This window comes from Coturnix japonica, chromosome 19 (assembly GCF_054131305.1).
Source record: "Coturnix japonica strain WE chromosome 19, WE-NBRP24, whole genome shotgun sequence".
Lineage (NCBI taxonomy): Eukaryota > Metazoa > Chordata > Aves > Galliformes > Phasianidae > Coturnix > Coturnix japonica.
In genome coordinates, this window is record NC_140681.1 from 2,945,026 (window position 1) to 2,969,981 (window position 24,956).

At 44.1% G+C, this 24,956-nt stretch overlaps 1 protein-coding gene across 2 annotated transcripts; it reads left to right on the plus strand.

Annotated features, from left to right (window-relative positions):
- Positions 1-82: 82 nt before the first annotated feature.
- Positions 83-22,330, plus strand: AHCY (adenosylhomocysteinase). 2 transcript variants are annotated; one of them, XM_085520129.1, is made up of 10 exons: positions 83-489; positions 1,649-1,839; positions 4,354-4,429; positions 6,039-6,191; positions 9,313-9,425; positions 10,897-11,104; positions 11,968-12,055; positions 12,957-13,074; positions 18,838-19,032; positions 21,351-22,330. In XM_085520129.1, exons 2-10 carry the CDS (start codon positions 1,705-1,707, stop codon positions 21,480-21,482), a joined length of 1,218 nt encoding a protein of 405 aa, XP_085376255.1. In that variant the 5' UTR covers positions 83-489; positions 1,649-1,704; the 3' UTR covers positions 21,483-22,330. The 2 variants fall into 2 exon arrangements, with proteins under 2 accessions (XP_085376255.1, XP_085376254.1); XM_085520128.1 differs by having other exon boundaries at positions 83-136.
- Positions 22,331-24,956: the final 2,626 nt, after the last annotated feature.

Below are 24,956 nucleotides of genomic sequence, written 5' to 3' on the forward strand. Positions count from 1 at the left end.
CCCGGGCTCCAAACGCAGCCCCGCCTCACGCACGTGGTGGCTCCGCCTCCGCTTAAAGCTCGCCCGCGGCCGCTACCGCCTTCTCTTCCCGCTCGTGGTGCCGCCGGCATGTCGGACAGGCTGCCTTACAAAGTGGGTGAGTTCGTGCTGCCCGGCCCTGCGGGGCTCCCGTCGCTCCGTGGCGAGCTGTGCGGGCGTGGGGCGGCGGAGCCGGGCCGCTGCGGCGGGGAGCTGTGGTGAGGCCGGGCCGAGGCGGCCGTGCGGGGCTGTGGGCGCACGGTGGGGGTCCGATGGACGTGGGCGGCTGGGAGGGGGGCTGCGGATCGGAGCTGGGATGTGAGCGTGGAGTCACCTCCGAGCTGCGGGAGCCTCTGCCCGAGCACCGCCGGGACTGAGCCAGGCAGCATCGCTGAGCAAGGGGCTGTGAACCTAAAATACAATGCGATATCTTTAAGTACGCTCTGCGAAGTCTGCACAGCTTTAAGAAGGGTGAGATTCAAGAGCATCCCCTCCCTCGCTTCCCCCTTGTCATTGTTGCTCCTCTGTCCGGGCCTTTTCAGCCCAGGCAGGCGGGCTTAATGGGCAGCACTGTGGAGTAAAATGCAATTAGCCTGTCAGCATGAAAACAGGTGCTTTGAGTCACTGTGTTCACTTGGTAGCTGAAAGAAAGCTATCTGAGGATGTTCTTAGTGAAATGGTTCTGTCCTGAGGCTTCTGGAAGAGCTCACCAGGTGCTGGGGCATTGGCACTGGCTGGTGCTGCAGAGCAGCGTGTCTGGGTGCTGGCTGTTCAGAATCACACAGAATCACAGAATTGCAGGGGTTGGAAGGGACCTCTAGAGATCATCGAGTCCAACCCCCCTGCCAAAGCAGGCTCCCTACACCACGTCGCACAGGTAGGCATCCAGGTGGGTCTTAAATATCTCCAGAGAAGGAGATTCCACCACCTCCCTGGGCAGCCTGTTCCAGTGCTACGTCACCCTCACTGGAAAGAAGTTCTTCTGCACTGGAGTCAGACCTGCTGCAGGTGTAACATTCTCTTTGTATACTGTTGGAAATCTCCAGTTTTTGGTGAACTTTTTAATGGAAGATTCTTCTTGGAGAGGTGAAGCAGGTTGTGACTAAGGGTGCTTCAGAAGCTGTCTTTGTGGAGACACTGTGGGAGCAGTACAGCTGAGTCCTCACTGGGGACAGGGCTGGGCTCAGTGCCCAGAGCCCCTGCAGGGAGCGTGCCATGTGTGTTCCCACTTGCAGAAGCTGTGGCTGTGCAGGCATCCCCTTCAAGCATGTTAGTCTTTCTGCTGTAGAGGGAAACTGGAACTGTGAGAGCCTTGGGCAGTATCTGCAGAAATAGGTTGGAACTTGGAACTTAATGAATGGGCTGCAAGACTACTAAGCAACAGGTTAATGTGCCCATACAGGAGTTTTGTTTTGGGGTTGTTTGGTCTGAGCTTGTTCAAAAGCCTGTGCACCACAGTGCAAAAGCAAGGGGGTAAGAGGGATGGGGCCCATTTTTCCCCTGCTTTGCCTCCCAGCTGTTGCTTGGTGTTCAGTTCAGCTGTTGCAGCTGATGCTTATCCACAAGTGTGAGAAGGAATACCAAGGTCTCAGCTATTTAAACTCTGACACCTGTCCTCCTTCTCTTGCAGCTGACATCAGCCTTGCTGACTGGGGTCGCAAGGCCATTGAGATTGCAGAAAATGAGATGCCAGGGCTGATGAAGATGCGGGAGATGTATGGTGCCTCAAAGCCACTGAAAGGAGCACGGATCGCCGGTTGCCTCCATATGACTGTGCAGACAGCTGTTCTCATAGAGACCCTCATAAAGCTGGGAGCTGAGGTAAAGTGTCTCTTGAGTTTCTCCTTCAGCATGCTCTTAGGTAATGCCCTGCCTGGGGCACTGCTTCAGTTTATATAACTGTCACAGGGGATCCTGGCAAATTTGTCTGCTTTTTTAGAAGAGGCTCTGTTCTGGGTGGATGGATTATATCTTCCTCCCTTAAGCAAAGAACCTTGTCAGCTGTAATGCACACCCCCTAGGCTGTGGTATGCGTCCTTTCTCTGGACAAGCAATAGCTTCAAAAGTGCCAGTTCTGGACTGGGTTGCTGGCTTCAGCAGCTCTGTTGACTGCTTTTGCAGCTTCCTGAGCAGTGATGCTAGGAGCTGCTCCCTTGTGTTGTACTGTGCTTGGGCATGCAGTGTTCTTGCTGGTAATACTGAGGCTCTAGTGACTGCCTGCAGCATGGATTAACTTGTATTAAGAACTGCACTGTGCCTTTGGATTCAGCAAAAACTTATGAGATTGTCTGAGAGCTCCTGCTAGCCCTTCAGCCATGCAGAAAACGCTGCAGAAGCAGTGTGGTTCAACAGTGGCAGATGGAGACTCTACTGACTTCAGGCTCACTGTGTGATTGTGAACCAGTTAACCCAGTCCATCTTAAAGACTCGGATACCTGTAAGCCCTTTAGTGCATCATGCCATGTGCCTAGCTTGCAGAATGGAGTCCAAACATCATGGCTGAGTGATCACTGCACAGGACATCTCAGCACAATCCAAATAGCTTGTGTGCTGAGCGGGGAGCTCAGTGGTGGATTATGTTAAGCATGATTTGTGATCTGAAATTCTTTTGTCCTGAAGTTTAGCTGCATGTACCCTGGCTGCCCAGAGATAGTGCTGTGTGGGATCTGTTCCTGGGAGTATGTGCTTGGGAAGGATTAAAAGTATTGAGCACTGTTATGCTTGCCCAGAGGCAGAGGAAAAGGGGAAGCTCTCTCCAACAGATAAAGCATTTCTTAAAAACAAAAAATGTTGTTTGCTGTATCCCAGTGTGGCTGGTTTAGGCAGGAGCTGTGTGCTGTCTTAAATATAGCTAAACTCTTTTAGTCATAGTGCAGCCCAGATTCAGTATGATGGGATTCATCCAGGTCAGTCAGGGGAGGTACCTGCAGTGATTTGGTTCCTCTAAGCATAAGCTAGGGCTGTGCCTTGAAGATGTGTGCTGTCATATTACCTTGGTGCTTGATTGTGAACTCCTTTCTTGTCCTGATTCCTGCACGTTCAGACTGCTTTGAGTTTGATCTCTGGTCCATCTGTTCTACCACAGTCTGGGTGCTTTGGGAGATAGGAAAGTGGCTGCAATGAAACTGTATTCTGTGTATATTCACCAGTCTCTCTGGGGGCATGGACTGGAGGGTTTGGAACTAGATCATCTTTGAGATCCCTTCCAACCCGAGCTATACTATAGCAGTGAGGACATAGTTCACTAGAAATCGTGGGATTCCTTCTACTGTGCTTCCATGATAGCAATCGGTCATACTTCCCCAATTGCACTGTGGTTTCTAACTCATCTTGTTTATTTCCTATGCTGTGTGCATTGGTATAGAGGCGCTTCAGCTTGGCTATTGGCCTCGTAGGCTTCTTGGAGGAGCCCTCCCTAATACCTCCTGGGCAAGTTTGGGGTTTTCCCCTGCTGCCTCCCAAGGTGACAGCATTCCCATGCTCTTCTCTCTCACCCAGTACAGCCCCTGCCCTAGTCATATCTAATTTAAAGCCCTGCTAACCAGCCCAGCCAGCTTGCTCCCTAGAATATTTGTGGCCTTTCTGGTCAGCTCCTTGAGGTCTGCTGCAAATCAGCATGCAGATACCCACCTGCTGGTCAGCTTTGTAAGGAGCAGAGTAAGAGCTCCAGTGTGTGGCTCCTGGTCACAGAGTGGACCTGGAAGCCACTACTGTGGAGCTGCAGTGGGTGTGCATGTCCCTATTAATGTAGCTCAGTGATGTGCTATTGCTTTTTTAGGTGCCCGAACCTAGTCATGAAATGTGTGGGAAGTGCTTAGCTCAGCTGGAAAAGCTTCCATGACTGGAGAACAGAGTGGGAACTGTGTGAGCATAATCTCAAGAAAATGCTTGTTGATAGCATGCAGCATTTCAGCTGCATTTCTGACTTTCCTGAGTGCCAGTTGGTGTGCTGTTACATGGCAGTATCCTTTACTGGACACTTCTTATGTGGCTGTTCAGAAAATCTGAGCTTTAGTGATGCAGATGTTCTGAACCCAGCACACTGTGCTTTCCCTGAAGGTCTGTAGCTGAACATACTCTGGCTGTCTGGCACAAGCTTTCATGAGTAAAGAGATGGCTGAATACGTGGGACAGCTGAGGCTCTGCTATCCTTCAAAGTGGCATTATTCTCCCTGTCCTAGTCAAATAGTTTCCCTATTAACTTTTACGGAGCTATTTAGGAAGGCAGGAATTTGCACTAGTATACTTTTCTGCTCTTGTTCCCTTTTGTGTCTAAATAGTTTTCCTGATATCTCAGAACTTTGTTCAGCAAATAAAACTTGAGTTGTTTTCCAGGTACAATGGTCAAGCTGCAACATTTTCTCCACTCAGGACCATGCTGCAGCTGCTATTGCAAAAGCTGGCATCCCTGGTAAGTTTTTCATGTTCTAATTGGGTTTTGAATTGGGGCATAGAGGCTGTTCTAGCTAAATCAAACTGTACAAATCAGGCTTTTCTGAATAAGCTTCAGGATAGAAGTAGCCTCTGAAAGCCAATGTTAGTTACAAAACAGGATGTTTGATTCAAGCTGCATTGCATCAGGCAGTCTAGCATGCCTGACAATGTTAGACTATGGAAGAGCTGGGTTGTATGTTATCAACTTTAAGCCTGTTTACTGTAATGATTAAATGGGCTGGGTAATTAGAGTTTGGTGTGTAGGTGTGTACATGTGTACAGACAGGTGTTTGGTGCTTTCCAGCAAGCTTGGTGCTAATAGGGTTTGGGGAAGGGAGCCTGGGTGTTAGCAGAGGCAAAATGTGTTTTCCAGCAGCCTGGTTCTTTCCTCTGGAGGTGTCCTTTGCTACTGTTATAATTAGCTGCTGCAACAAGTCTTTCCCCAGCTGTGATCCATCTTAAAGTAACAGAAGAAAGCAATTCCTTCCCTAGATCCTGTGTTATAACTGGTTGTGGGCATCACCTGCTTGCCTCTAGCGTGCAATGTCAAAGAACCAGCAGCAACTTCCTAGATCTAGATGTTGGGGTATTGCATCCTTCACTGCTTCTGACACTCAAATCTCAACCTAGGAGCAGTCTGTGGGTGTGGCATCTATCTGGCCTTTTGGCTCCCACCCTTGTTATCCTTGCTTGGTGGAACTTGCTCTTTTTGTTAATATTACACTTCACAATTAATCTAGAAACGTGGGAGGAATGCTAATCCGTTGTAGACCCTGAGGGACACTGATGCATGCTTCTGCAGAAGGGGCAGCTGTAGGGCTGGCTCTGTGGCTTTAATCTGTCTAAACAGTAGAAATGCCAGTTTATCAGGTGTGCAGTGTTACTGTACGTAACTTGTGTGTTCAGTACATTAGAGTAGCTGAGCATCAGCAGGGCTTGAGTGTAGCATGAAGCAGATATAAATGTCTGGAACGGCAAAGATACTGATAGATACATGTTAGTTGCTGAAGCATGCTGTTGGTAGTAGATGTGCCAATCTAGATATATGCCCTTAGAAGAGCAGAGGAAGCACAGCAGCATGGATTTTAGTACTGTGCTAGAAACTAGAATTTAAAGTTGCTGCAGAGTTTCTGGTCTGGTACTTTGTTGATACCAAAGTCTGGTGCGTTTTTCCAACTGTTCTAGAAATGCTGTAGTTGTGTTTTCATTTGTTTGCGTCAACATATCCTGCAGCTATTTGTAATTCCTGGTACCATGGTGAAATAAGGGAGTAAGTGGGGCGTTGTGGATGCGAGTCTGCTTTAATTTGCTTTGATTTTTCTTTCTTAATGTGGAATAGAGAGGAGGGTAATGAAGTCTCAGTTTTGATCAAGTTCATGGCCTGGAACAGAAGGCAAAATATTTTAACTGCTGCTCGTTTTGAGATCTTGATCTTTGTTCCAGTGAAAATGTCTCTTCTGGCTTGCAGGCACAGATAATCATCTTTCTGTCATCTCTGCTACTGAGTGCTGCCAATGAGATCTTCATTTTGCTGCTTTGCTATTTACTCAGTAAGGAACTAATTGTGTGTATTTGTTCCTGTTTAGTATTTGCCTGGAAAGGAGAAACAGATGAGGAGTATTTGTGGTGCATTGAGCAGACCCTGTACTTCAAGGACGGGCAGCCCCTCAACATGATTTTGGATGATGGTGGAGATCTTACCAACCTTGTTCATACCAAGTACCCACAGCTCTTGAAAGGTAATTTGCAGTTATTGTCAGGTACAGTTCTACCTGGGGGGCCAGTTTGGCACTTTCTCTGTGGGAATTCCCTGCTTTGGTAAAAGGGGTGTGGGAAGGTTGGAAAGGCATGTGCAAGCAGGTAATGGGATGTGTCTGTGAAAACTGCTTACAGTGCAAGAGCAGAATCTCTTTTCTGCAGGAACAGTTGTTTCCATCTCTGCTTTGTAATATTTATACTACACTGACTGTCCCTCCTGGCCTTCATTCACAGTATCCATTACCTGAGTGACAAGTAAGGCTGCTGTCTGGCCAAGAGCTTTCTGGAAGTGGGCTGGGTTTTAGAATTGCTTAATGTCTGCTTGCAATTAATATCTTTTAATGTTGGTGCTTTTTCGTTCCCTGTCCTCTGAATGCACCTTTCAATCAGCTCCTGATAACCTGTAGTTTTTCTTGGAAAGGTTTTTCACAGTACCTGAGTTGCTAGGTATTAACTTGTTGCATTTATCAGTAAAGATGCTGATAGAGTCAGGGTTGTGACTCTTGCTTTGTTGATTTATTACCTTTAGTATAAGCTAGTAAAACAGCATGGTGCAGCATGCACATGTTATTTGTAAAAAGACTTATCTAAGGGGAATTTGGCACGATGTGCAGTAGGAGGCTGCCTTTGTGCTGGGCAACTGTGGCAGCTTCTTTGCTCTGCCAGACACTGTCATATGTGCTGCTGCAAACCACAGAGGCGTATTGTTGCTGAAGGACATGTTTGATCTAGGATTTGGAGATAATTGGGTAGGCGTATGGAGGGGAAACTAAATTGATTACTGTTGGGTGTTCTGCTTTTCATTCTTGGCCCTTACAGGTGGGGTTGCTGTAGAAACCTGCTGGATCGGCTTTCCTGAGCTACTCTTCCTTAACACGTTAAAATCAGTCAGGACACAGGGCTGTCTGAAGGGATGAGGCTGGGCCCTCCTGCCCATCTGTGTGCTTGTATGGGTAGGAAAGCAAGGAAAAGAGAAAGCTGCAACTGTGTGACAAGCTTTGCTTTCTTGTTGACCATCATCCTCATGTCCTTAGTTCTCCAGCACTGAACTGTAATGCAATGGAAATTGGTGTTTGTTTGTCAGAGTTCACTTCTGCTTTCTTCTGGGTTGCCTCATTGTGAAGTTGATGACTTGTTGCTTTCCTACCTTTTAGTGGCAAGGAAGACACAGCTAATCGTGTTTCCCTGGAACATTGTGACAGGCCCAAAAATGCATATTTCCATACTTGTGTTCTGTTTAACAGGGTTGTTCCCCTGTGAAGCACATGCAGCTGACACCCCAGTTTGTGTCTGTTGTGTCTGTTAGTGTCTATTCTTGAGGGTACTTGTGCTGAACTTTTCACATCTGCAGCCTTCTTATTAACTGCTCTTTAGAGTTCTCTCACTTGTCTTGCACTCCTGTTGTGCAAGGAACTAGTATAATAAGTTTCAACAGGACAGTGGCTGTCTCTTGTATTGGCATCCATCTCCGGTCTGCCATCCAGGTTCACAGGAGTGGCCCTTCACCTGGGTTTTTAAAGGACCTAGATGGGATGTCATACCCGTTGACATTTCCCTTACCAAAATGTGTGCTATCTGCACTGACTGGAGTTGAGAAGCTTCCTTGCAGCAATCCAGCCCAATCAGAAGGGCTGAATTAAGAGTGCAGGAGATGTTGCAGCACGCTGTTCTACCCCAGAGACATGGGGAAAGCTGAGAAGTGAGCAGAATGTTAGTGCATGGAGCTGAGCTGTGCACGGCAGTGAGCAGCAGTGTGTGCTATTTGGTATTGGAAGGCTGGGCAAGTTTCCTGACCTCATTTCAGAGGGTTCTGTCTTCCATGCTGCAGCCATATCTAATCTATATGGAAGTTTGTTCAGTCCTAGTGTGCAGCAAACAATTTAAGCTAGTTCATTCAAGTCTACTTTGAAGTAGGAGCTGTGTTAAACTGCTGCATGCTCAGCAAGTTTCCCCTCACCCCTCAGCACGGCTGCTGTTAGAGGGCAGAATGGCCTTTGTACTACTGCCGTGTTAAGCTAAATGCCCTTAAGACCATCATAAATAAAGGTAGGAAGGGAAAGACTCGAGAACCGAACAGAGAGGACGTCACCTGAGCTCATGCAAAGATCATCTCTGGCATCTCTGCTGAAGCCTTGAGGGCTGGGAGGGCTGTGTTGGTGATCCATTAGTGCAGACTTGCTCATTGATAGGAAATAGGAGTGGAAAGCAGGTCTGAATGTTCAACTAGACTTCTTCGTATTGCTTCGACTTTTTCTCCCATGCTTTAGGCCCTTCTCTATTCTCGAGTCACTTTCGGGAGTTGCTCATGCAATTGCACTGCAAAAATGCTTTGGGGAAAGGCGCTGTGTTTCACCACGCAACAGATGCGTGTCCGCGATCCGCCGCAAGGGGGCGCCATCGCTCCGCATCGGGCCGGGCCGTGTGGTCCAGATGTGCCGCTCTGTTCCTGAGGGTGGAAGCCGTGAACTTTGAAGATGGCTTGAAGAGTCTTTTAGCTTTCTGACTGAATCCAGCTGAATTCAGAAACCTCCTGACGCTTCCAGGGCCCTCCGCTGTGCTGCTGTGCTTGGCCAGACCTGAACACTTCAAGCCTCGGAGCTGAAAGCCTGCATAAGCTTTGAGTTGTTGATGCCGTGCCCTCCTCTGGGCTGCTGCTGCTCACCTGAATGATTACAATATAGCAATTAGACAGTGTACACACAGTGAGGTATGACTGAGATGGTAGGGGGAGGAAATATCTGGAATTCATACTGTGTATATGGTATAAAGGGTAAACAGGTTTACAAGTTTGGCTTTTGGGTGCTATTTGAAGTGGGGTTACTTTGTGATGGTTATTGTCATATTAAGCTCTTCTTCCCTCATCTGGTTGTTGTGTTTTTAGGCAGTTCTTTGTCATTTATATTTGATAGCCGTGTGGGGGAAAACTTGTTTTGAAGCTTCAGAGTGCCATTTGAAGATCCAAATGAGGGTTCTGATCTCAACCCTGCTTCCTGCAAAGATGGTTGTAACTTAAACCTCTGGAAGACACTACTGGCACTTGGATGTGTTGGTTTGCAGTGGCATTAATCCAACCAAAGATAAATCATTGTACTCTGCTCACAGGAATTAGAGGTATTTCAGAAGAGACAACCACTGGAGTTCACAACCTGTACAAGATGAAAGCCAACGGGACTCTGAAGGTGCCAGCTATCAATGTTAATGACTCTGTCACCAAGGTACTGCAGTTAAAGCACTTATGCTATGTTGGTTTGGTGCTGGGTTGTTGTTATTCTCCTGCGAGTATTCTTTCTCTTGCCGAGGTGCTCTAGATGTGGAACTGAACAGATCTTCAGCATATCCATGAAGTGATTCCATGATGTCTGTGGTGCGATGTGTTGTTGCAAATATCCCATTTTTAGAATGTTCAAGGCTTGCTTGTGTGCAAGCATGTGTGCTGTTTCTTTTGCATTTTTATAATATGAAGACATCTCGGAAATTATAGCTACAGTTAGTTCCTCTGTCAAGGAACAGGTCATGGCTGCACGGCTTAAAGCCACAGGCAGGTAACAGGTGGTAAAGAGAGTGAATGACCCGCATGAGCTTGTGGCAGGTAAAGGATTTTCTGCAAGCAACCGTTGCTAAGGATAGAGCAGAATGTGTTTATATCCCTTGTCTAGCTGTATTCCTGCTTCCCATGACAAGTCCTGATGAAATGAGGAAAGAGTAAGGAATGGTGTTGAGTGAGTGACAATTTTGAATGCAGATGAATATTATAGAGTGATTTTCATGTGTGCATGAAGCTAATGTATCCAGGTGTTATTAAAGCTAGTAACTAAATATATATTGAGTCACTGTGTTCAGTTCCAAACAGTTGTCATAGTGAAACATTGTGATAATGATTCCTGCTTGTAGAGCCCTATGAGAAGTAGCACTGTAAGGCACAACTGTTTCAGTACTCTTTGGCTGTTTAATACTCTTAGACTAATCTCAGTCTATATTATCCTTTGGGAATGGCATTTCTCAGTGGTTTGGTCTGCTTCCTCTGCAGCTTGTTGTTTGAAGATCATCTTCTTTCTGCTCACAAGATGCGTCTGGCATCTTTATTTCATAGCTAATGGGCTGGAAACCAGTTGATTTTGGAAGTTCCTCTGCATCCTTCCCACTTAAATCTTTGCCTCCTGCGTAATAACTACTAGTACTGTTTAGCAAATCTGGAAATTCAGATGTTTCCAAAAACATCTCTGAAATGGTTTTGAATTGAGCTACCTTTATTCTAGTGCCAAACAAGTGCTTATTTTCAAGCACTGTTGAGGATTTGTGCAATAAAAGATTTGAATGAACTATGGTTATAGACCTCCAGGAAGACATGCAACCGAATGACAGATTTTTGCTCCTTCAGTTTGATATTTTGACTCTTTGCCAACTTCCTATGGTATTGGTAGGAGAAAAGACATTCCATTTATTTCATTTATGAAATGTTTCTCAACAAGGACATGCTGAAACCTGTATGTGACACAACTATATAGATTGAAAAAGGATAAATGAGAAGCATAGAGCCAAATTCTCATCTTCTCATCCCTCTCTGAAGTTAATGTTTAGCTGACTGTCTGCCTCCTGATTATGTGTGCACACGTAAATCCATTTTGTTTCTCATTTTGCTTGAGTGAATTTTATTCTGTTCTGAAATGGCTCCTGTTTCTTCTTCAGAGCAAGTTTGATAACCTTTATGGCTGCCGAGAGTCCCTCATTGATGGTATCAAGCGTGCTACGGATGTCATGATTGCTGGAAAAGTAGCAGTGGTGGCAGGTTATGGTGATGTGGGCAAAGGCTGCGCTCAGGCCCTGCGGGGCTTTGGAGCAAGAGTCATCATCACTGAAATTGATCCCATCAATGCACTGCAGGCAGCTATGGAAGGTGAGAACTGAAGGTATAGAAATTACAGTGTCTGAGAGGGGTCTTTCTGTGTTGATGTAGAGCAATGATAGTCTAGAAAGTTTTGGTGGGTTTCAGCCTCTGTGTTGTAGGGGTGACACTCCCTATTTTTAACTGAGCAGCACACAATGAACTCTTTTCTTACAGCTTTTATTGTTGTAGACTTTGAGAATATGTTTGGAGTTGCAGAAAAAAAGACTCCAGTGGGTAAAGCCCACTATTTCATAATACTGTAAGTCTGGTTATAGTTGGTCTAATTATCTTCAAGTTGGGCAACTCTACCTTCTACCTAGGTTAAGACTTACTTGAACATTTCCACAATAAAACAGCAGACCTTGTGTTCATTAGGTGCTTTTGTAGATTAATGCCACTCTGTCTTAACAGTGTGAAGCTGTGCTTGCAGCATGCTCGAAGCTGTACTCCAGCTCTTCTGTATCTGCTTCATTTAGCTCTAAATAGTACCAGTTTATCTCATTTCTATTCATATGTGATTAGAACCTGAAGGTATTGTGGATGCATTTTCTTTGGCAAACAAGCCCTGAATCCAATCTAAGAGCTGTGGCAGACTCTACACCTTTAATTGCAGGGTGTTGGATGCGTAGATCCTCACACTGGATGGAAGTAGGCGAGGGATACAGATATTTTTGTTCTGCTTTGGTATTTAGCGTAAGGAAAGTATATCTGCTTAACATGTGTTCTTCATAGATTAAGCATTATTAAGCATTGGCACAGCCTTCTATTACTCATATTTTTTTCTTTATGCTTTTACTCAGTATTGCAGCCTGTTTTGGAACAACATCTGGTGATTGGGTAGGGAGATAATTTTTTTTTCCTCTCATTTTCAGGTTATGAAGTTACTACAATGGAGGAGGCTTGCAAGGAAGGCAATATCTTTGTTACAACCACTGGCTGCACTGACATTATTCAGGGCAGGTATGATTTGCTTCAGTGACAACACACTGCTACAGTTAGATTTTTATATAGTCATAACTTGTCAGCAACGTGGTGAGGGATAGCATTAATTTAATGAGAAATTGGGACTTTTTCAACTTTTTCAGCTCTGTTGATTGTTGCCACATTGCAGTTATTCAATGCATAATGCAAAAAGCATAGATGGACAGAGAGACTTCAAGAAAATGGGAGGGCAGGTGGGCCTGAATTCTGTTGTTAGTTGTTAATTCTGTAATTCTGTTTGATAAATGTGAATGGTAGGGGAGGTAGGTAAAGACTGAGAGTGATTCCATCTGTGAATACACACAACAATCTTGAAACTAATCTGTTCTTAATAAACTACCAGGCAGGTTTTTTATTATCATTTCTTAGATCTCAGTTTATAGTCCCTCTGCTCTACAGAAGCTCATTCCTATGTTTGCCATTAGGATTGTGTATGTTGTAGTATGAGGTCAGATTAAGGGGAGGAGATGAAGCCATTAGTCTCCAGAGATGTGAAACTGCTGGGAACTTAAAAGTAATGGAGAAAGAGATTATTTCCATGTAGGAAGGAATAGAATAACTGCTGATATTTTAGTAGTGACCAACTGAAAAGTTAATTTAACTTTCTTTACTGGGACAACAATTTGTCTTCAATAACCTCTTCCATCCTTGGGAAGAGTCCTTTTCTAGGAGCTTGAAGCTTTTTCCAATAGGTTTTACATATCTAGAATGTTACTAAACCAGTACATCATGTCTGTAAAAATCAGTTGCAGTCAGTGATCCAGGAGCTCTTCATTTCTCCTTGAGCAGAGCTATGGACCAAAGCACCTCCTAGATTTGGAAAAAGAATGTTTCTTTTGTGCATTATCTTCTGATGCACTTTTTTTTTTTCTTCCCTCAGGCACTTCGAGCAGATGAAGGATGATTCCATAGTTTGCAATATTGGTCATTTTGATGTGGAAGTTGATGCAAAGTGGCTGAATCAAAATGCGGTAGAGGTGGTGAATGTTAAACCTCAGGTGAGACAGCCCATGTAGAAGGCATCCTGATAGAATGAAGTCAGTGTCTGATGCCAGAATGGGAAGCGTTTCTTTTCAGATGCTGCTATTCCTTACAGTCTGGATTTCATATTATTAGTTGTTTTTTTATGGAAGCCAGGCTTGTTCTGGGTTCATCTTAATGTGAATTCTGCTCTGCTGTTGCCTGTTAGTCTGGAACAAGCTGCATGTAATATTCTTGCACTGTTATTAAAGAACTGGTTCCAACAAGTGCCCAGGACTTACAGCATGGTCTCTAACAAGAGATGCCTAGTGTGGATACATCTGTGCATTCTTTCCTTCTGGAAAAACAGGAACCTGTTCCTTAGTGATGGTCTCATAGCTGATTGCATCAAATTTGTCTCCTTACAGGAGGTCAACCTTGATGTTTGAGGAATGGGCGAGGTATGAAAATAGCCACCATCTGAAAGTAATGCCATAACTCAGCTTAAAAAACAAGCTGGATGATGAACACAGGACAGACCATTAGAGACCATATAAAACTTCTTAGGAACGGAGCCTGTGGGTTCTCTGGTGGTGGATCTCAATTTCCTCAAAGGAAGTTGCTTGCTTGTGTAGCTGCCCTGCACCAGAACAGTCTTAGGCCTAATGCAGAGTGCTAATATTAAAATGAATCCCAAGGGAATGTCTTCTGGGGGTTCTGTCAAGGTTTGAAAAATTCACACACCTTTGTTTTCAAAGTTTTTTTGTTCTGAAATTAAAGCCTCGGGGAAGCCTTTTGTGGAGCTTTGCCAAATTCAGGCTTCTCTTCCAGACTCAGTGGCTTCATTTTAGAAACCTGTGGAGACCAGAAGTCTGTGTGTGGGCAGAGAAGGCAGGATGTTTTATTCTTGCTCAGCTTGCATTCCCACCATGTATTTACTTCAAACTATGGCAGTAATCACACAGAAAAGTAGGGATCTAAAAAAACTCCAACTTTTTAGCTGTGTTTTTAAATAGAAAAACAACATGAAATTAAAACTTGTTTGTAACACAGACATTGAGGGAGAACACCACCTGAGGCTAACCAGGCTCTTTCTAACTTGATATGGAACTTCTGGTTACCTTTTGAAGAGGTAACTTCTGCTCACGTTGGGATTCTCAGACAGGTTTTTTTACTTTTTTTCTTTAACCATACCTAGGTGTATGTCTTAGTAGATATGTCTGCCCTTGAAGTTTTCGTGACCCTCCTGTGCCTTATTGGCCACCCACATCAAACTCTTGCTAAGCAGCTGTGAGAGCCTTTTCAGTGTCATGTTTATTGTTGAGGCACTAAATGTGGTGTGAACTAAGTATGAAGTTATGCTTTCAAGTTCTCACTGTGTTCATGACCGCTCTTGCCCATGACCTTAGTGTAAGGCTGACTTCACCCTAGCTCTGTCCCAGAAGAGCCTGTAGCTAGCTGCTTGCTTTTGGATAGCTCAGGTTTTAAAAGGCTTTAAAATTGGGACTGTTCATAAACGTTGACAAAAGCTGAAATGGATGTTAATGTGGTAACATACAAACTACCTGCTCAGGACTATTGTGTGTGGCTCTTAAAATCCATGTGAAAATTGAATATTAGTGTTGGAGAAAGCAGCGGTCCCTTTTCTTGTCAGGATCCAGGCTTGTCACAAATATATTAGGTGCCTGAACAATGAGATGCGGTGTAGTGCAAGGCATGAAAACTATTAAAAGTGTCTGGTTCAAAGCAAATGTTTTGTTTTTAAAAGATTGGAGTTAGGGTCAAAGTTGCCCATATGGTTTAATGCTGAAGACTTACCTTCTTCCTGTCCTAAATCTCTCTGTTGTGTTCTGTAGTGACCCAAAGAATGTACCTGTTAACACAGGATGTCATCCAGGGTGCTCTAGGTGGCACAAACTTGTATGTTTAAAAATATTATCTAAAGTTTGTACATGTTTTAAAAGAACAACAATGAAAAAAACCAACCATCCCTGAATTAACCGCCTCTGTCTCAGCTTGATCTAGAGATAGATGAAGCTGAGAGGATTTATTGGGAATTCTGGCTTTTGTTGTATTCTTTCTTATCTATCTACTGCTTACTGCTGGAGATAGGATATAACTTTGGGCTTAGGAACAAGGAAGTATCCTGCAGCTTCATTTCCTCACAACCAGTGTGGGAATTCATCTGCACTGGAACTAGAATTGGCGCATCTGGTGGGTGGCAACCAAGTCCTTGGGAAGGGTATTGGATCTAGGTAGTCTTTAAGGTCCCTTCCCACCTAAGCCATTCTGTGATTCTACAGTTCTGTGACAAAACTGCCCCTGGGTGAAAAATTTCTCCCTCACATCTAACCAAATCTCCTCTTTTTCAGTTTAAAGCCATTCTTCTTGTCCTATCACTATCATACCATGTAAAAAGTCACTCCCCCTCCTGCTTATAGGCTTCCCTCGGGTACTGGAATGCTGCATTGAGGTCTCCCTGGACCCTTCTCCAAGCTAAACAAGCCCAACTACCCCAGCCTTTCTTTATAGTGGAGGTGCTTCAGCCCTCTGATCATATTCATGACCTTCTTATGGACCCACTGCAACAGCTCTGCATCCTGCTTGTGCTGGGCACCCCAGGCCTGGATGTACTCAGAAGGACAAAGCAGGGGAGGACAATCCCCTCCCTGTCTGCTGCCGCCCCTCTGTTGATGCAGCCCAGGCTGCAGCTGGCCTTCCAGGCTGTAAGTGCACGTTGCTGGCTCATGCTCAGCTTTTCATCCACCAAAACAAAAATTTCCTCCTCACCCCCCGACTAGTTATGCAATTGAGTTTCCTGCATTTGGGGTCAGCACACCTGGAGTATGTGCAAATAAGCCTTGCCCTGGGAAATCCACCTTCCTGATCACAGTGTCCTCCCAGCTAGGTTAGTGTCCTGTCCCTAGTCTAAAAGGGGATCTCAAGCAGAGGATGGTCCATCTGTTAAAGGTGTGATATCTTGCACTAACCCTTAGAGTTTTTTCAGTTTGAGTGAGGTGTCCCACATGCTTTTATGATACCAAGTACCAACTTGAATTTTTACTAATACTTGTCAGCTTTTTCTATATGGTGTAGCAAGGAGGGGAATATAAAGCAAGAGCAAAAATCTGTGATCAAAACCTCCTATGAAGACATCTGCCTCTTGATCTTGAGGATTAATACCAGAGCTGAGTGCCTGGTTGCTAGATGTCAGCTAGAGGTAAAGTGTAATTGCGAAACAGTGTCTAACCTTGTAATTTTCAGAACCATGTGGTCCCTATTTACACGTGATGAACTGGCAGAAGAAATCTTTAATACTTGGGAAAGGAAAATGTCTTAATGTGCCATTCTGACTCATCTGGTGCTTTTAAAGGAGAAGGGAAAAATAGGCTTATTCCTGAAAAGCTGGCAGGTTGCTTCGAATATTTGCTTGCAGTTCTGGTACTAGAGTAATATGTAGCATGAACTCAGCTCTTGAAGGGAAGGAAAGGTCAGGGTAGGAATGATGAGCTATGGCTCAGCAAATAAGTCACTTATGTTTATATCATGCATGGTCTGGAGGGAAATGGAAAGCAACTAGAAAGGCCAGAGTAAGTAAGTGCAGATAGGGAGAGAGAGGAGGCATTTGTATAAATATGGAGATGAACTTAACACTTGGATAATTTGAACTCTAATTCTCTAGCAGCTTGCTGAGCTTGTAAATCAGCTGGTTTGTCTGTCCATAGCTTGTTTTCACAGTGTTGACTTAGAATATTACTATTCTGCATTTCTTTCCATACAAAGATATGAACTTGCATTTTTCACATGAACATGTGCACTGAGTTGGTTGTGTCAGCAGCTGGCCAGAGGTTTGAGATTCCATGCACCATCCAGCAGCTGTCCAGAGGTTTGTTGAGTCAGTATATGGATGTAGTGTCTTAAACAACCACATTCAAACCTTGAAACTTAATTGTAGCAGTGTCACAATTAAGTGAGACTTAATTGTAGCAGTAAACTTTGTTTACTATTGGCCATGTTGATTTAGTTTTCAGGTTTTATTTTTATTTTTTTTTTAGCAATCTGATTTGTCTGCTTCCTTCTTTGTTTTGTTTCTTCCTCCCATAGTCTTCTGATAGTACATGTGGTATTGGAGAATCAGCATCCATAAGAAATATACTGCAGTTACTCAGTGAAAGAGAATTCTTGCTAACTTTTACCTTGCTGTACTGCTCTTGGGTAGGAAAAATAGAGTTTTATTTGGAGCTTCTATTCGAGATGTTTACTGTCTATATACATGCTAAAGACAGTAATCTGTAGTATACAAACCCCAGAAATAGAGTACTGGCATTTTTCAGTCTTTTCAAAGGCTTTGTCTGCTTCCACATGCTTGACATAATAGATGAATAATAAATACCAGGGAGTAACAAACGTTCTTATACTTTATAGTCCAGATTGTCATTTCATTTTAGGCTTTAATATAATTCCTTTCTAGAGGGTGAAGGCAGGGGGCGAAGGGCTTACAGCTGGCAGAAAAGGGAAGCAAAGCTAGCACAGGCATTGCAGGATTCCAGTCTGGCCCAGACAGTTGAGGAACATGTGAAGTGACGGTCTCATGAACTCTGGGACTCCTGTGTAACTGAGCACCTGTCTTCTTAGACCTTGTTTGTCTGTCCTTTTGCCCCAGCACAGCCTGGAAATCAGCTTGAATGGAAGACTGAATCTTTCGCTCTGAGAGCAAAGAGTGTGCACCAGAGTCTAGGACAGCCATTTAATTTATCACTTCTTTTCAGCTGTGCATGTAACCTGATTTGCTTGATAAGTGGATGGATCCCTTTGTGTTTTAAATCTGAGACTTGTCTTGCTCTTACTTAGGCCTGGTGTTACTGACAGTTCACCAGCTGTCAAACCACAAGAGTTTTCAGGACTCCTAGAAGGTAGTGCCAAAGAGTTGGTAGATGTCTACAGCAGCCTGTACCTGGAAGACAAACTGTTCATGTTCATGCTTTGACTGTAAATCAAGGCATTACTGAAGTGGGAAGATTCACTGGGGGGGTAATTTCAGAAGACTGAGTAAAATCTGGCCCTTACCTGTGTATTAGATGCAAATGTTCTGGGCTGTTGCACACAGAGGTGCTGCTTCTCCTGTCTCTCAGAATCACAGAATTGTAGGGGTTGGAAGGGACCTCTAGAGATCATCGAGTCCAACCCCCCTGCCAAAGCAGGCTCCATACACCATGTCACACAGGTGGGTCTTAAATATCTCCAGAGAAGGAGACTCCACCACCTCCGTGGGCAGCCTGTTCCAGTGCTACGTCACCCTCACTGTAAAGAAGTTCTTCTGCACATTCACACTCTCCAACCAGCTGTTGTAATTGTATATGAATTACGTCTTACTGCAGGCAGCATTTTCCGTGCCACAGACACCTGAGATGGTATGCATGTGAAAGAGCCAGAAGAACGGGATAATTGATGAAATATGAAGCAGATGCTAAGATCTATGTTGTTGTGGTCCAGAGTAGTTACAGGCCTTACTGAAATGTGGCTGGGAATGGTGAGGAGTGTCATGATTGTAATGGAAGTCTGCATCATAAACCCATTGCTGAATTGCTGATGTGGGAAGGGAGCCCACTGAGTTTTGCATGACTTCTATGGAGATATTCAGGACCTTTCTGGATGGTGACCTGTGCAACCTATTGTAGGGACATGCTTTAGATGGGCATTGGCTTTGATCATCTTTTGAGGGGTCCCTTCCATCCCCTGTGATTCTGTGACTTAAAATGCTGTTTGTGCCCTCACCTTTCACTGCTCTTTTCCCCACCCAGGTGGATCGCTATAAATTGAGGAATGGTCGTCATATTATACTGCTAGCAGAAGGCAGACTGGTCAATTTGGGCTGTGCCATGGGTCACCCTAGCTTCGTTATGAGCAACTCCTTCACCAACCAGGTGCTGGCACAGATCGAGCTGTGGACAAATAGTGACAAATACTCTGTTGGAGTCCATTTCCTGCCAAAGAAGGTGAGTTAGAATAGCAGAAAAGCTTAAGCTTGTAGGGAAAGCAACTTTGAACATTATAGTAGAGTTTTTTATTTGTGCCTGTGTTCGTTTTCCTACTGAATGTCATTGCAAAGACCTTTTGTCCTTCAGTATGTGCTTGGCTTTGGTCACACCAAATCTGAAGTGAGCTTTTTTTGTGTGTGTGTGGCTAGGACAGTGTGAAGAACTAAGACTTGTTTGTAACAGGGATGTCCTGTTATCTTTTTTTTCTCCCCTTGACTTGCAGCTCTTTAGTAAGATGCTGGGAAAGCCTTTGCTGTCTGAGGATAGTCAGGAAGCTCCTTCCTGAAGGGTTGGAGATGGAGTGAAACTAGAAATCTTCACTGTGGTTGAGACAATCTGTGTCCCATTTGCACCTGAGAAGAGCTTATCACAATCTGGTCCTAATAGCTTCACAAAATATTAATGACACAAATTCCCTTGTGTTTCCCTTTAATCTTATCTGTGGATTCTTTGTTCTTGGAGAAATCCGGGCCATGTCATAATTTGCAAATTCCTTTATAAATCCAACCTGGTTTTAATTTTGCAGAACAAGCATGAGAATTGGAGTTAGTCATTGAAAAGTATACTGGAGTTAAGCCCCATTGCTTTGAAGTAGAACCAGGTGTGAGACTAAATGTGAAAATACTTTTCATCTGGGAAGTATGAAGTGTATGCTTGGGCTTATTTATGAAGTGAAGAACTTAAGCTTCCAGAACTGCCCATTGATGATCAAGCAAAGTGTAGCAGCGGTACAATGCAGGAGCTGATCAACCAGCTCTCTGGCACACAGTCGTCTTCAGAGAAAAATTTTCATTGATAGTTGATAGGAAAAAGAGTGAGCCCAATGTTGCTAATGAAATGTGGCTTCATACTCTTCCAGTAATCATACTTGGATCTGAATGCGAGAAATAGCATCTGAATCTGTTACTTACAAATGGAGTTATGTAGTTAGGCAGCATATGGCAGCGATGTGTTCGGGTTCACTCACTGGGCTCCATGGATAATTTCAATGAATAAAGCTGCTTTTTTGTCAGATCCAAAAGAAGATGGATAGAGAAGAGCTTTCTTTCCTGATTTTTGGGCTAGTACCTCTTCTTGTTCTACACAGCAGCTTTGAGATCTAAACATAAATTTAAGAACTGCCAAGTACTTTACATTGCATTATCTTTGCAAGACTACCCTTTTGTTAATGAACTATTACAAACATGCTTGCATTTCTGCAATATGTTTTCCTGGAAATTGAAGCAAACTATTGCACCCGTGTTTATGGTGTCAAATCTATCCTTCCCTATGCTCAACTTACTGATTTGAAGTGTGCAGTAGGTAAGAACGTCAGTTTGCCTTTCTCTGTATCTTGAAGTCCGTAAGCTGAAGCAACTGTGAAACAGCTTCTTTCTGCAGTTTGAGAACCTGATCTGTGAGAAACTGGTGACTCAGCAACAACTCATTTTCAAATAGATCTAACCAGTCTCAGTTGTGCCAGAAACACACCTGTCAGATCTCAATATATCACTACAGTTCAACCAGATATGTGATCGATTTTTAATCTTTTTCTTCTGGCATGATCTACTAAGCTTAAATACTTGTTTCCCATTCTAGACACAGTCTTTCCAGCTAGGTTTTCTTTCCTGGTTTTCTTGACTCTGGAATGAGTATTCTGCATACCTCAGAGAAAAAGCATACCCGGAAGGGAGATGTATTAATTTATTTGCATATTGGAGGTGTTCAAGACCAGGTTGGACAGGGCTCTGGGCAACCTGATCTAGTAAATGTGTATGTTTGGTGGCCCTGCTAGGCAGGGGGGTTGGAACTACATGATCCTTGAGGTCCCTTCCAACCCCGGTTGATTCTGTGATTCTGCATGTATTAGAATTTCTATTAAATATTCTGATAGTCTGGTATGTCCATGTCCAGGTGTTTTGACAGCAGAAACATGACTGGGCCTTATCCCTCCTACCAAACTGGGCATGCTTATGTTTGAATAGTTTGACATCTGTTCTTTACCTGTGGATGGATGTGAATGGGATTGAAATGGGCTTGATTATGTATTTGTCTGCCTCACGCTTCTGAGGGAGTCAAATTAAGTTGGAACTTTTCCATCTGGGGATGATTCTGTGCTCAAGGTAGATGTTTCTGCACTCAAGCAGTTGGTGCATGTTGACAGGAAAAGAGCTGTGTCAGTCTGTTCAGTTCTCCTTGGAGCTACTACTGGTTTTCAGGTATTCATTTCTCACTGTCAGCCATGATTTCCTGAACTGAAGCTACTAATAATCTTGTTTGAATGCTTTGTTTTCCAGCTGGATGAAGCTGTGGCTGCTGCTCATCTGGACAAACTCTGTGTGAAGCTGACAAAACTGAGTGAGAAGCAGGCCAAATACCTGGGCTTGTCAAAGGATGGGCCCTTCAAGCCAGACCACTACCGTTACTGAGCAGGTGGCAGTACTCGAAGACCAAAGTGCAGGGATGCAACCTTCCAAAGCTGTAGTGTGTGCTGGGTTTCTGAGAACAAGCCCTTTGCCATCATCCTCTCAGTGCTGCAGAACTTGTGCCCTTACCAATGGAGCTTCAGGGCCTTGTTAGTCTTTTTTTAATAAGAGAATCACCGTGGCTCTTGGAATTAGAAGTGGTACTTAGCTAAATTCACAGTGAAAAGGATCCTATGCACCTTTGATTGGCCCCTAATGTCCCAGTAAGAGCTGGACAGAAGAGATTACTAGATTAAATATCTGCTTTTGTCAAACATGTGGCCAGCTGTTTAACAGACTAATCAGTGCAACACAGAACTGTTTCTGCAGAGATGCTTTCTGCCACGTTCTGTTGGAATTAGCTGAGCTCTATTTCAAGGCTGGCACTATCAGGCTTCTCTTCATGAAGGTGCACTAACTGAAATACATTTTGTGAAAGGGGAAAACTAGGGAGGAGTATTTCTGCAGGCTGCTTGGTCTGCCTCCTGTAGATGAGACGAGAGCTGGCATGCTCTCTGGATTAATTTATTCCAGTGATTTTAATCAGAACCAAGACCCTTCTATGCTGCTTCTGTAGCAACAATAGAAGTGGGGTGTGAGGCAAAGGTGACTTACTTTATCAGTCCTCTAGTTTTGCTGAATGGCTGAGAAGCCACTGAGGGGATGATTAGGTTTAGGCATCTTGACTGGTCCTAGGAAAACACCAGCAGCACGCTTTTACCCCCAGGTTGTTTTTCAGAGTTCTCATGTCTGCTGTATCTTTTCTGTCACCGACTCAAAGTGCTTTTATTAAAGATGTGACTGTGGCCTGACTTGTGTAGTAAGTTGCTTCAGGCTTTGCCGTGAATCTTTTTGGTCCTGTGTATTCACTGAGTGAATCAAACTTCTTTGTGTGTCTGCTTGTGGTTTCTTGGCAAAAGCTGGTGCTGTGGCTGGCCTTGTTGTGTACTTGAGATGGGAAATACTGTTCCTGAAGTTATTTAGGTACAATTGAAGGGCTGTGAGTGTTACAAGATGGGGTGGGGGGAGGAGGGAACACGGGGACAAAAAAGCCCAAAGGAAACAAACCCTCTCACCTCTGCCTATGCAGATTCATCTCTGTGTGTTACAAAATACCCCTCTGTCCACTATGTTCTTCAGTCACTGTTATGCAGCAGGCTGGATGTAAGAAAATGAAACACCACCAAATAACAACAGCTGAAGTACTCTGAGGTTCATGTTCAAGCAACAGGGGTCAGTAAGCAATTAAAACAGATGGTGTGGAGTATGAGCTGTGGGTAAGTCCAAAAAAGGAAATGAGTAACTAAATGTTCATTGTTTTGCAGCTTGTTTTATTGCTTTCCATTCTGCAAATAATTGGAAGAGCATCAGTTTTAATTGAGCATGGGTCTCACAAAGGTACCTACATCAAATGAATTCATATTCACTATGAGTTAACCTTTAAATATGCATTTATACAGAGGGGATTCATCAAATAGTTTAGCCTTTCCTACCTGTCTGGTGGACCGTTGCCCACCTTAAAGTAGAACTAGTGTGGTCAAGTTGCTGATCAGTTTGCTCAGGTGAGTTTCAGTCCTTTGTGGGATTTGAAATTGCTCCTTAGTCTTGTCAATCTGTATTCAACAACCCTCTAGATCAACTGTTTTCTGTACATCTAACTAGAATTTCCTGTGTTGTGATTTATGCTCACTGCTCCCTCTGTACCTGGAAATGGTCTCACTCCATCTTTGTCTTTCTCTGGACTCTCCATCTGTCTTCTCCATGTGCAAACCCAGGTCTTAATTTCCTTGTGCATCCTAATCTTCAGTGCCCCGAGCACTTAAACAGAAGTTTATGTTGCTTTGTTGTCATCTCACGTGCTGGATGTCAGGACTCATTTCTCATTGCTGTTTGCTTGTTATGGATTGCCTACAGAAATTGTTTCGCATATAGAGGAATCTATTTGTGTGTGTGTTTTGTTTTCCACAGAAAGACTTGAAATCTTGCATTTCCTGGTTTTTGGATCCCTGGGAAAGTCTGGTACACATTATTGGGTTCAGGGGCTGCAGCTGCTGACTTTCAGAATATGTCTCAAGGGAGAGTTTGTGTGTAAAGCTGAGCATGGAAAACCCAGTGCAGACTCCTGATGTTCAGCTCCTGTTGGGACTCCACAGACTCAGCCCAAGGATTATGATCCCGTGGGTGGTTCTCGGAGGTGTCCGTGCACCAGCATCTTGACCAGGTCTGCAACATCTGCTTTGCAGAGCTGTGTTCCAATGCACTGGAGCATTGCTGCCAAGAGGGAAGGGAACAGACTGGTGGCTTCCTACTGTAGTGCTTTCATTGACAAATCCCTAACAGTTTTGCTTTACTATTGAAAATACAGTAGTCTGAGCAAGTGAACAATGTGGGAATTTGACTCCAAGCATGGTTTGAGTTGATAAAATATAAAAATAATATTTGGAATGTTTTCTGCTACATCTTCTATTTTATCGGTTGAAGAAGAAACGATCAAACACAGACCCTAATAAAACCACTGCAGAATCTCTCTTCCTCCCTCCCACCTCCTGTAGCACTGTTATGGTTTACTGCTGCCTGGAGAAGAAAAGTTATGCCCAGTACCTGTCAACAGTACAACGTGTGAATCAGCAGCATTATTGCAAGGGGGTATTTCATACTTTGCTCTGCTGTCACTGTGCGCCATGTGGCTGTTGTTCAGGTAGAGCTCAGCAGCTTCCCTTCCTAAATGTGACCTTATTTTCTCCTGCTGTGGTACAGGTATTATCTTTGGCCAAACACAGACGTTGCTCCGATCTGAACTCTTTTGTTGCAGGGGCAGTTTTGCATAAACTGTTTGCAGTAAAATGTGCAATTTCACTTCTGCTTTAGCAGCAGTCCAGAATGGATGGAAGGCTTTGAAACATGACCTGTGGTGTAGTAGCTGCTTTCCCTTTATTTGTTGTTGTTATTTCTTAAGGAAAAACATATTGTCTCGTATCCTGACTCCCTGCTGCTTTCTCTGAAGATGCCTGATCCGTAGTGAAGGAAATTGCACAGCCTTACTGCTGGATTGCTTCCTGTTGTCAAGAGCATGTCTGCTGTCTCTGAGTTGTGCTAAGTCACCTGCCAGTTTTTAGGGCAGCTTTCTTGTTCTTTCTTGTTTGTTTTTTTTTTGTTAACCTACATGCCATGAATGCAGTACTCCGTCTGCTTTGAAGTTGTTGAGCATTTTGATTCTCTCGCTACAGATGTCAGTCCCATCACAATTCCTTTAGGATGGTTTGAGCTGGAGGCAATGACTGACAAATACAAGCACCGATGAGAGCACAGCATCTGTAGGTACTGAGGCTCACAGGTCCCCTCCCTGGTGCTGAAGCCCTGAGCATGGCATTCCACATCTGGCCTGCTGGGTCATTTGACAGTGATGGACTCCGACCTCTCTCATTTTTGTGACTGCAC

Excerpts from the sequence above, each read along its gene's own strand:
- AHCY (XM_085520128.1), top strand. The coding sequence starts at position 109 with ATGTCGGACAGGCTGCCTTACAAAGTGG. Across the intron at positions 137-1,648 it reads CAGGCTGCCTTACAAAGTGG|CTGACATCAGCCTTGCTGAC; the intron begins GTGAGTTCGTGC and ends CTTCTCTTGCAG. Across the intron at positions 1,840-4,353 it reads TCATAAAGCTGGGAGCTGAG|GTACAATGGTCAAGCTGCAA; the intron begins GTAAAGTGTCTC and ends GTTGTTTTCCAG.